Raw genomic sequence first — 12514 nt, 5'->3', positions numbered from 1 at the left:
CAGAGATTTTTTATACTTAAACTTCCCAGATATTTCCACTTTTCATAGCAGAAGATGTTTTCCATGTTTTTTCCTATTCAATAATTTGAGTTGCTCTGTAATTTCACGTATTTTATATATTCCTATGTGTGTTCCACATGTAAGTCGATTCCATGTATTGGAAACATGGCTTTCAGTAGAACTGAAGCTACAGATTTGCCTGCCATTTTGTGGAGGTATGTAAATTCTTGCAGTTTTTACAACCGGCTGATTAATTATTCACTGACAGATTAAAACTGAAAAAATCTAACTTGTATTAAAATACGTGATGAGAAATGATGCTGTAGATGGACTCTCTGCCTCCTAACTCCTCATCCAGTGTACTTTTTATTGGAGAATTGACAACTCACAGCATTAATGACTCAGTTCATATTGGCTTTCTCCAAATTTCATGGTCAAAATCAGGGCCAGGTCTGTGGAAAACTACTCTTGCTTGTTTGGCTCCAAATTTACAAAAAAATTACTGGAATTTGTGTGTATGTTCTGATCTACTTGATAGGGTATGCTATCTCTTACCTCATGGGTGGAGTTACAGGAAACAAAGTGCTTGAAAACATCAGATAAAAATAGTTTTGATTTTATAATCCTATAAAACCAGTAGTGAAGTGGTTAACATAGCATTCATGGTGAATTCAAAGATAAATTTGAAATGTAAAGAAAACACTTAAGAAACTTGAAATCTAAGAAAAATTATAGGAAGAAAATGATGATTATGTAACTATGATATTTTATCCCTATAAAAGAATAAAGTAATTATAGATGAAAATAAAGAAAGTTCTTAGCAGGCAAAATTACAAATGAAAAGAGTAAGGTGTTCATAAATATTAGGGGTGGGTAGTTTTAAATGTCAATAAGTTTTCTGACAAACTTCTCATGCAGAGGATAGCAGAGAAAAATTTTGTGTGGGAGGAGTATTTTTTTCCTTTAAACCAACATTGACATTTTAAAGAGCTAAACATCTTAAATGGAATGACTATTAAAATGCAAAATTAGACTGAACAGAGACGGCTTGGAGATTGTATTTGTGTAGCACACTAAGTGGCAGATAATGGATGACTCAGATAAGCTGAGCAGTTTGGGCTGACTCACATGTTTTGGAAGAAGGTGGCATCAAATCACTAATTCTGCCCGCGTTTTCCCCTTTGTTCCACATGGTAATGCCAAACAAATCCAGAAATATCAGTGGCTTTTCTAGCTCCAGGTTTTCAGGAAGACTTTCCAAACTATTAGCAACAAATTTAAGGTTTTGAATACATGGGCCTTTAGTATAGTCGATGCAAACTCCTTAACAGAAGAGTCACAAGCAATGTGCATAAGGAACTATGGAACATATAGGAAATAGGAAACCCAGGGCCTTGTCAGGATAAGAATGGGAGAACCAAGACTGGGCATGGCCCGTCATGATGGAAGAAACAGGTCGTCTTACTCTCCTCTTGCCAGAAGGCCTCTTCCTGGGAGGTATCTGTATGAGGTGAGGGGGACATACAAATAGGGAGCCTTGGCCTCTATCCTATTAGAGGCTCACTGTCTATCAGGGAAACTGTGATAGGAACCAGTAAGTGGTACTGTTTGATATATCATAATACATATAAAAGCAACATTTGGAAGATGCGCTGAAGAGTCACTGTCCATCACTAGGATCGAGAAGCCCTCATAGAGGAGGGGGAATTTGGCCTAGCCTTGAACATGGATTGAAATTCTAAATCAGGGGTGAGGACCAGGCAAGAAAGAGATCCTGAGTACCAGGGTTTGGGTATGTTCACCTAGTGGTGGATCACCCTGCCTAGCCACAGAGTTGAAGAGGCAGCAAAGGGTGAGATGGGAACATGGGACACATGGATGTGTCACCTCAGTGCAGCTCTGTTGGGATGGTTCACATGATCTGCATCTTGGTATTATCTCAGACTCAAGAATATATCCAACCTGGAAATGGCTGTTCCTATGAATCTGTGACTTGCCTTCTTGGCAGAGCCCCAGTTTGGGTGATGAATTATTGTACTCTAAGAAAACCTTGCAGTCGTCTCCAGAGTCATACATCATATGTTGCTTGCAGTGCAAAGAACTCACAGTGCCAAGTCCTGGTTCAATATCAGTTGTAAAGTGTAATAATGAATCATACACACATGCAAACACACATACGTAGACATAGAATCAAAGCTGTGTTGCAACTTTCAATGTATGTTCACTTGAATGCTGTTCATAAATTTCTTTGACCCTTTGCTGTTTTCCCACAGGATTGAAAAAACGTACAAGGAAGGCCTTTGGAATACGGAAGAAAGAAAAGGACACTGATTCTACGTACGTGCTTTAAAAATTTGCCTTCTAAAGCAAACTATTTGCAGAAGCTGTTGTCATTGTCACTTGAATACCGCTGCGGAGTTTCCTTGAGCATCATGTAATTTTCTGCTTCTCTCCCCATTTCTGGATAAACGTGCTGTTCAGCATAAACAGTTCATAGATTTGTAATACAAAAGTGAACTTTTCAATCATATGATTCTACTCTCTGATAGCCACACATCTCAGCAGTTTTGGGGGACAGAGAGTATGACAGAACGTATACTTTTGTGGGAGATGAAAAGCATTCATTTCCACATCTTGGGTGGCTCCTAGACAACAAAACACTTGCTCAGGGAAATGGGATCTAGCCAGAAACAGAAATGTAGACTAAATAAGATCCCAAAGCTCTTACTAGAGATGGCAAGCAGAATTGTCAATCAACCAACAGAAGTCATAGGAATGACTTGGCTATTTGGGTGTAAAGAAACCAATTCCAGAAACAACCACGAGAATGCTTTTACATGCTTAAATGATCGCGTCTGAGAGAACTGCCTGTGGACACTAATAGATTCTTGAAAATGTCTAATGACACGACAGTTTCATTCCACTTATTTGATCATGTTGCATTTTCCTTCAGAAATATTTGGCTCTGACACAAAAATCTCAGGAGCGTTTTTGAGCCAGGCAGGTAACTTAAAATATATGAATCAGCTGGCCAGAAACTTGGGATTCTACTCATGCCCAGAGTAAGGATAGTACTGCTGCTCAGCCACAGCTGCTTATGACCAGCAGGAAATGCAGGCTATTCATAAAGTCTGTGGAAAAAATGGAATTAAGTTGATTGTGGTGTTAGATGAACGAAACCCACTTGTAGGTTTTCCATAATATGCATTTTCCGTTTACTTGTTAGAGACCCCTTAAATATCAGAGTGGAGCCTATAAACCCCTGTGTTGACCAGAATCCTTAAAAAATGTAAGAAAATGAGAAAATTAGTTAGCTGTTTTGGCACAGGTGAACATGAAGAAGGCCATGTTTATCTTAACCTTTTCATTGTGTACCTTTTTTGATACACAACTTTCATCTCAAAGTGCTAAGCATGTCCTTGTGCTTCAAGAGCTTATAATTCTTGGAATAAAATATCTCCTATACTAATGGAAAGATCTTTCATAGGAAGACATTTTAATAAATGAGAAAACATGCTCACAATGTCTAGTATGGTACTTGGTATTCACTAAGTGCTCAGTAAAAGCAGTTGCTAGTGCTCTTATTATTGCCAATATAAGTTAATATGTAATAAAGTCCCACAAGCAATTTGAAGTTCATGGGCGTTTGGGAGTGAGGAAGCTCCTATTTGTACTGATGATCAGGGATGCCTCCAGGCAGGAGGATCCTTGAGTTTGGCCTTCAAGGAGATGAGGAGAAGTGTTTTGTGCCAGGGAAAAGCAGATGGGTGGAAAAGTGCTGTAGGCATTCGGGACAAGACAAATGGGCCAGTTTGTGTGGGAGCTGCACAGAAAGGTTATGATGGAAGGCAAAGCTGGAAAAACTGGGGGCCTGGCTCAGGTGCTGGGCTTCCATCCTTAGGCAGTGGTTCCTTGAAGCCTTGTGGGATTTTAAACCAGCGAGCTTGAAGGACTAGGGAGAAATTTATCTTTTTGTCTACATGCCAAATGTTAAGTCTTCAGCTCTTTTGTTCTTAGGTTTTCTTTGTGCCTTCTCTTTTGGGGCATATTTTATGAAAACTGCATTGACTGTAGGCCTGAAGATTTTCTAAAGGACTGAGTTAGGAATCTTTTCCTAAGGATTATACAATTTGCATGGCCATATTTGAAACATTCACCTGCCAGAATGAGGATGGTCCCTGCGTTAGTGTTGGGACGCTCTAGGCTCAGTGCCGCCCACAGCTCGTGGGCTCGGGAATTATACTCTCCTCTGCCATTGGGCCTCAGTGTCGTCATCTGCAGAAATAAAAGTTTACGTTGGATTGGATGGAATCTGATTTTCCCAAAGGACCAGACCCCGTACCTGTCAATCTGTCAGCAACAGCTGGGGACACCTGCATTGCATGTGTTTTGTGGGACACTATTGCATGCCTCTTGGGGAACGCATTAGCAGAAACCAAGTCTGTTTTCCTATGAAGACAATGTCTGCAACAGACTGTCCCCTAGAGAGTTCTGGTGTGTGAATAAAGACAGACCAAAAAAGGCTGTCTTCAAAGAAGAAGGTTAGACAACCTCCCCAGGGCAAGCCGAGCTCTTTCACATGTGACCAAAACTCTGCTCTTCTACCCTCATTTCCAAAGCTACGAAAATAAGTGAGTTATTCCTCGTAGCCTTAGGGAGATGCCTGGGAACTCTGTGAGGGACCCCAGGGAGACATTTGTTTACAGAATCCCAAGCTTAATTTCTTATCATGTGAGAGGCCCAGAATACTCACATTATGTCAAGCTAGCTGTAGATTGTCCTATCAGTGATGGTCAAAAAATAAGCTGTGGAGTAGAAGCCTTTGCTTTTCAGGAGCCATCACTCTCTAATTGGATCACATATCATTCTTAGAAAAAAAATCATAAATGCAAAGGGGTTGGGAAAATGCTCTGACAATTTGCTGTCCCTTCAGCTTTGGATGATGCGTATGTTCATCTGAGCTCATTGAAACCTTGTCGATGCAAACCTGTTTCAGAGCTCTTGCAACCAGCTCAGAGTTGCTAAGCAACCAGTTAGGGTAGCTGCCAGGCCAACTTCAGCTGACTGAACCTCATAGCTGGAGGGCGGGGTTAGGACCAGAGCTTCCTGATTTGATCATCACTGGAGTGCCTGCTGGAGAGGAAGAGAGATCGGCTGTGCTAAGTGGCAGGCCCCGTGCAGGATATTTATTGCACTGATATCCTTTTTAATCCTCTCAGTAATTCAATAAAGCTAGAAGTAATATCTCAAATTTAGAGATGAGAGATCAGTGCCAAAAAGAGTTAAGTAACTTGCTGAAGGCCACCCAGAAAATGGGACTTAGAGCCAGGATTCCAGTCCAGAACCGAGTGCCTATACTTGTATCATCCAGAACAAAAAGTGTCAATGGGTACAGTTATAATCCAGACAAACAGAAGAGTAAAACAGAAAAGGCAATGGTTACAAGACGAATTTGAAACTTTAAAAAATGGAAGGTCCAGAGTGGATGATCCGTTTTAAAACAGAAATCAGTAAATAGAATGGAGCTGCCATTAAATAGAAAAAAATCATTTTAAAACAAAATGTAAGGCTTCATAGGAGGGTATTGGGGTAAGAATTTAGAACACATACCCAGGTGTCTGAGCTGCTAAAATCTCTACACTCCCCACGCTAGGGCAGATTATATAGTAATTGTTATTCCAGATTTCATATAATGAGTATTTACTATGGGCTAGGCACTGTTGCAGGCTCTTAAATTAATTCACTGGATCTTCTAATAGCCCCATGGGGTACGTGTTATCATTTGATGCAAGAGGGAACTGAGACACACACAGGGGTGAAGTAACTTGCTCATACTTCTGCATTTAGGAAATCTACATTGGTTAAACCTAAGTAGTCTAGCACAAGACGCAATGCTCTTAGCTGCCGTGTGCACCGTCTCCTTATAAGAAAGCACCAGCCCTATTTCCATCGATAGATAAGATAAGGGATGGGAATAGGGCGCCAATGCTGTTATGCACAATTTCAGTTTTTCTGACTAAAAATTTTGAAAGGGCATTTTGAGAACTGCAGCAGACATGAGATCACATGGCCTCCCCCTAAGATTCTCTCTTGACAGGCCCTTGTACCTGAACCAACTGTGGGCAACACCACAGCTGGGCCCATCTCCAACTCTTCTTCACATCTAAAGCTTGCTGTCCCCAAAGGCATCCCACAAGGATCAGTGCCTCTGAATATTCTACCCGAAACTGATACCACCACCTCTCTTCTCAGTCCTTTAGGAGAGGCTGAAGTCCTGATAAGAAACGCTCCTATTTTTTGTTATAAAGATTTGATTTCCATGAAACTGAGTTGGTCCTCGCCCTCTGTGCTTTCCTGCTAGCCTGTGCTTACTATGGCTGTGGTGGCTCACTGGATGCACTTGCCTGCCTCATTCTGTCTATGATGAGCCAGTTTTCCTTATTAGTTTTATCATTGCCTCGCCAAGTGTCTAGCTCATTATTGACACAGAATGCTCGCTTGATTAACTGTAGGTTTTATCAGCTGAGATTCTCCTCGTCCTCCTATTTTAGTGAAAATTTATTTGAATCACTTCATTCCCATGCCAAAGGAGTGTCCGAAGAAGCCAAGATTTTTGTCAACCCCCAGGGACTTTCAAAATCTGAGTCCTTTCTGCAGCTCCTGTCTTGCTGATGTATCTTTGCATCATGAATTTGCTGTATAAAAACTGAAACACTTAGTGAAGTGTTTTGTAATTGAAGTGGAATATTCTGCTCATTTTAAAGGGGTATTTGTGGGGGAGGGGAATCACATCTTGGAGCCCAGGTAATGCCTCAACAAAGCTCTGCATTTCTCTGTCTCTCTTGCTCTCTCTGCCTCTCTCTCTCTCTCTCTCTCTCTCTCTCTCTCTGTGTGTGTGTGTGTGTATGTGTGTGTGTGTGTTCTGTCTCTCTGCATCTCTCTCCTCCTCCCCTTTCTCTTGGTCCCACCCTATAAAGAAAAAAAAAATTCCTTACCTGGTGCTACCTCCTCTTTATTCCAAACCCATCAATGTCCTTTAGATACCACAGTCCATCTCAAGCACTTAAGATTTTCTTTCAAACGTAAATCTGGTCCTTTCCAATGATATAAATATTGTAGCTCCTATAGAGTGAATGAAAGTCAGAATTTACAAATGGATGGTGACTACCCATTTGCTTCCTTCTCCTCTGATCCTCCAATTCAGTTTCCCAGAGTAACAGTAATCCCTCTTCCACATTGCCCAGTATGGCTATAAGTGGGCAGTTGTGTGATCCAAGCGAAGAGACATCATGGAAGAGAGAAGAATTAAATTTAAATTCTTAATATGTGTCAGAAATTATTCTGAGTCCATTATGTACTTCACCTTATTCAAACTGGATCCAAGAGGTAGAGTAATACATTCAGTGTCACAGGACCATGAGGTGACAAAGCCTGGACACCCAGATTCATCTTATATCAGGGACTTTGCCCCTAAGCACCACGCCAAAGTGTTTACCACAGAATGGTGAGCCTGGCTAACAGCCATCACAGGGGGTCAGGCAGCAAAATGATGCCCTCCATTTCCATCTCCAGTTCCAGAATGGGACGAGAGGTGGAGAGAGCAATGTCAAGGAAAGTACAGGTTCTCAAGATGACCTGAAAAGTAGCCCAGCAGTTTCACCTTACAGGATGCAATTCAGGACCACTCACAGGGGAAAAGATGAGGGAAAATTGATTTCTATGCCTTGTGGTGGTTTTAAATGGAGCCAGCTAGACTGCAGATTCTTGAATGAACTGTCCTCTCAAAAATGAACCAAGCGCTGTGCCATCAACTTATGCCTCTTGCACCTGTTTTTGAAGAGAATCCCCCTCAACACACAAACATACACATACCCCACACTCAGACATCACTCAGCCAATTTGTTCTGATTTGTGTTAACTAGCCAGGTTTACTGTGGTGGGAACATGGGGAGGGCGAGGGTGGTGGTTAATCACTCTTATTGTTGTACTTCAGTCTGTGGAGCAAGAATGATTCATTTTCATAATAGCTACCAATTTCTTTTTGTTACAGAGGTTCACCAGATAGAGATGGAATTGTAAGTATTTAAATGACCACTTTTAGTGGCTTTGCACCATAATATAGGCTATGTTTAAATTTCATAAAGCCCCATTTCTTTTTCTTTTTCCTTTTTTTCTTTCTTTTCTTCCCCCCATAGGGAAAAAAAATGGCTTGAATGGCTTTTTCAGACCACTCACTGTTGTAATTTTCCCTAGTCATTGCATGGAACAGAAATGTAGCCGTGGTCAAGTTAGGCCTATTTATTGCCATTACCTGCAACCCTCGGCCGGAGTAAGCAAGCAAGCCATCAAGATGTGGCTCAAGCACCAGGCAGTGTGTGCAGAGGCTGCTACTGTCCGCTGTTATTTCATTCCTCATTTAATGATGTAAAAGCTCGTTATGTGAGGATGGTTTTCTCCAACAGAGGCCACAAAGTCATGATGGAGCTGAGATCCAATAAAACTGAGAGAGGTTCTTCCCCTTTTTGAACTTGAACCGCAAATGTATTTTCTATATTAAATTCAAAAGGAGGGAACGGTCTTAAAACCACTTATGCCTGAATTAAAGCCCGAAGGGGGGGAAACATGTCCCCTGGGTTTAGATTTCAGAGTCACTCAGACTCCTTGCTGGCTGCCAGATTTCTTGCTGTTGAGAAAGTCTGGGGAGCATGGGCTCACATCTATCTGAGTTGTGTTTTTGGGATTCTGCACCAACTTCTAAAATGACTTTCTTCAAATCTAAATCAGACGCCTATTCAGAAGGTTCAAAAGAACAGCTGTTACTGGAAAAAAAAATGAGGGGGAGACTCACATTAGGCTCATTGGGCTGGAGTGGGAACTAAAATAAAGCTGTGATTAAAAATATATTTTTCCCGAAGATCACCCTTTATAAAATTATTAGACCTAAATTGGGGTGTTCATTGCAGCTCTAGCAAGAGTTGTTCTCCCACACTTGACTGGGGGTGCCTTTTGCATTCATGTGGTTCTAGCTATGAAATGTGAAGAGAATAGACTGAAATTTATCAGACTTTGGGTAACACTATAATCAAGGCTCTATTCAGCAGGGGAAAAAAAAGATCCAGAAGACGCAGCTTCTCCTCACCTCTTGCTTCTGGCTCAGAGCCCTCTCCTTAACTCTGTCTCAGGTACTCTCTGCTTCTGTGTCTTCTCTTGGCTGCTGGCTTGGCGCCCTGCGTGCATTCTCCTGTCCCTCCCATTCCAGCCTTCGCAAGGCTCTGTTAGCTGCTCTGCTTCCTACCCTTGCTCCTCCCGACTGTTTCTTCCTTCTCTCCCTCTGTTGCTCTCAGTCTTGTCCTTTTTTTCTTTTCTCCTGACACCCCACTCATTGTCTAAGAGGCTCCACTGCTACCTTGTTGTTCTCTGTTCTTCTGGGGAGCACCACTTGCAGCCTCTCGTAAGGGAGGCATCACATAACCTAGTGCAGCAGCCAGTGTCTAACAAGCAGCAGTCAGTGTGTGCTTCATCCCTGAACCCCAGCAATCCTCCTGGGCACCATCTGCCCAGGGTCCGAGCTGCAGACCCAAGTTCTCTGAGCCCTCCTATATCTCCTCCATTCCAAGCCAAATGAATTTGTGTATTAGTGGTTCTGTCCTCTTTGTTACATAATGGACATGCAATTAATATCACTCATCATGATTCTTAGAAATGAGGCATTACTGAATTTTGATTTCTCAGGAAATATCACAGACCTGTTCTGCGTTATTCAAAATAAATGCATATTCACACACAGGATGCACAGCTTCATGAGTCAGTGGGAATTGTGAACCACTACTAGCTTGGAAATGTTCTCCAAGTTTTCTCCTCTCATACGGTCACCAAATTTTGAAAATCAATGCTGTTTGGGCCCAGATATCGGTTTGCATTCAATCTTTAGAGGTCTCAACTTCATTTTTCTTCAAACTCAGGCTGAGTTCTTTAAGACTTTGTGTCTAAGGACCCAGTCTACTTTATTTAGCCGATATAGCTTCCGATTTCAGTTGCTGAAGTTGAAACTATGCGGTTCCATAAACTGCTCATGATGGTATACACACCTAATGGGTATAAGCTATTGGTAAACCCAAGGGCTACACAAAAGCTGTCATCTGAACCTTTCAAATCCAAAAAAGCCCATCTCTAGCAATGCTACTGAGATTTACTCTACAGAGGCTTCATGGCAAGCCTGCGAGCAGGGAGGTGGGTGGCCTTGCTCCAGTACCTGAAGGTGTCCATCACTGGCAGAGCTGTCCATCTTCACACCTGAGACTTTAGGCAGCTGTGTGTGGCAACACAGTCTCACCCAGATTCTAACTTGCACAGGGTGCACTAATCTCTAGCTTGCACAGGGTGCACTAATCTCTAGCTTGCACAGGGTGCACTAATCTCTAGCTTGCACAGGGTGCACTTAGCTTTTCCCTGAGCTGTTCTGATTTCCCTCCACACCTGAGCTGCGGCCTCAGTGTCACAGTTCTTGCCGTGATACCTTTTCTGTGCATCCTGAGTAGGTGTACAGGAAAGTGTGCAGATACGGAATCGTCAGCTATGTGTGCTGTGTGCATTGGTGACCCTCAGAAAGCCTTGAATCCACATGAAGATATGGAAGAGCTAAACTTTTCATAGTTTGATTAGAAATTCTACACCAATATTTATTCAGTCTCTTCTTGTGTGTCCTTGTGTCTGTTCTCTGCTTGTAAACGAAGGGCTCACTGATGAGGATTACAATCGCGTAGTCCCTAGTGATTGGGACTTATCTTCCTTTCCGCTCCTACTCCTAACCTAACCAAACTGGCCTGCTGAATAGAGCCTCATTATGGGCCCCAAGGTCTACTCTACTTAAAACCCTGCCACAATTGGTAGGCCGGACAATTTGGCCTAGAAATTGTTTCTTCTATGGTATGTTTGTTGACTCCATGTGATTCTTTATATGTGTCTTGAAGAACAAACAGATCCTTTAACAACTTTTTTCTACATGAAAACAATCAATTCCAGCAGCCCAGCCCACATGAACCACCCTACAATTACAAAGCAGAATGTGCGCGTGAAGGAGGAAAAAAAGTTTCGGTAAGGAAACAGATTTTAGTTTAAAATTTCCAAGGGGTTGTAGAAACAGTGAGTAAAAGCCCAACTTGAAATTTGGAAAACACAGTAGCTTTTACTGTTTCACTTTAGAAGACTCTTGGGTATTTCCAAAATACTTCTTGATCACCCTAGGTCAGTTTTTAAATCAACAATGCAGACCATGCATTGACTTCCAAGCAGTCCCTTAAAGAGGGATTAGGCATAAAAGATATGTGATTCATATTCTGAGGCAAAATACCAGGATTCAAATTTCTAAAGGATTATGGTAAATGTAAATATAAACATTACTATGTCATTTGTTAGGATAACACTATCTCAATAATATCAATGCTGATTCTAGCCTAGGCTATGCTGCAATAACTCTTGGTGTGTTGTCCAATATGATAGCCACCATTGGCTGCTTAATTCACAATCAGTTGCTCCGTTGCACTTGCCACATATCAGCTACTCCATAGCTACTCAAGGCTAATGACTACCATATTGGGCCGTTCACAGATAGAACATTTCTAGCTTCCCAGACAGTTATATTGTATGGTGCTGTTCTATAGAATTATATACAAAGTGAGTCGGGCCCTTGGTGGATAAAGGGTGCTATTTAGGCAGTGTGTCCCGTATCTTTAACACTTCTCACCCAAGAATCACTATGTGGACATGAGCTGACCTCAGAAAAGGGTAATCACAATAGAAATTGAGAACTGTGATGAGGGTACAATTGAAAACATTTGTTATTTTACACAATTATTAGTCTATCAAATTACCTGATAACAGATAATAAGCCTAAGCAAAGTCAAACACCTATTTAAACATGATTAATATTGCTGGGAGTCTCAAGTATTTTTAAATAACAAGCATATACTCAAATTATGTGCTTATGCTAAGTGTAGACTTTTTTAAAAATACAGAAAAGAAAGAAGTAAAAGAGTGTATAACTACAGCTCCAAGAGGAAAATCACTCCTTGAATGTTGATACATAACTGATATTGTTTTCACTGCCAGGCTTAGTTTTTAAGTGATGTTTCTTCACTTAACTAACCTTTTCCATTGCTTCCTCGTCAAAGTTTTCTGTTTGAAAACTAACAGAGCCATTATTTCAGGATTACCACCACCATGAGCATCTTAGTATTTCTTGCTCAATGGCTGAACAATGAGGAGTTTTTTCTTGGAATTTGACCAGAAGAATTCTAGCCAGGCTCTGGCCTGAATTTAATTTGATAATTTTCTCTTCTGAAATCCAAAAAATTTCTAAAAGTCCATTAGCACAAAACTAAATTGTCAGTTCTTCTAATAAAGTCAAATGTGTGGGTGTGTTTATGTGTATGTATGTGTAAATATTGGCAAAAAGAATGTATTTTATGATTTGTTGTTTGTGTCTAGTATTTGTTTCCCAAAAAATTCCCATTTT

At 41.2% G+C, this 12514-nt stretch overlaps 1 protein-coding gene across 11 annotated transcripts in view; it reads left to right on the top strand.

Moving 5' to 3' along the window:
- The window catches only part of SGIP1 (SH3GL interacting endocytic adaptor 1), a 246346-nt gene that overhangs the window by 116975 nt on the left and 116857 nt on the right, over positions 1 to 12514 (top strand). For 5 of the 11 annotated variants that reach the window (XM_051857648.2, XM_051857646.2, XM_051857644.2 and 2 more), the window contains exons 3-5: positions 2274 to 2337; positions 8051 to 8075; positions 9099 to 9182. In XM_051857648.2, the coding sequence (XP_051713608.1) occupies positions 2274 to 2337; positions 8051 to 8075; positions 9099 to 9182 (173 nt within the window). Of the gene's footprint in view, positions 1 to 2273; positions 2338 to 8050; positions 8076 to 9098; positions 9183 to 11022; positions 11095 to 12514 lie in introns of all 11 variants that reach the window. The other 6 variants (XM_051857652.2, XM_051857650.2, XM_051857653.2 and 3 more) reach the window with 2 other exon arrangements.

The sequence above is a fragment of the Oryctolagus cuniculus genome, chromosome 7 (genome assembly GCF_964237555.1).
Source record: "Oryctolagus cuniculus chromosome 7, mOryCun1.1, whole genome shotgun sequence".
Taxonomy (NCBI): Eukaryota; Metazoa; Chordata; class Mammalia; order Lagomorpha; family Leporidae; genus Oryctolagus; species Oryctolagus cuniculus.
This window is presented reverse-complemented; position numbering and strand designations above follow the sequence as displayed.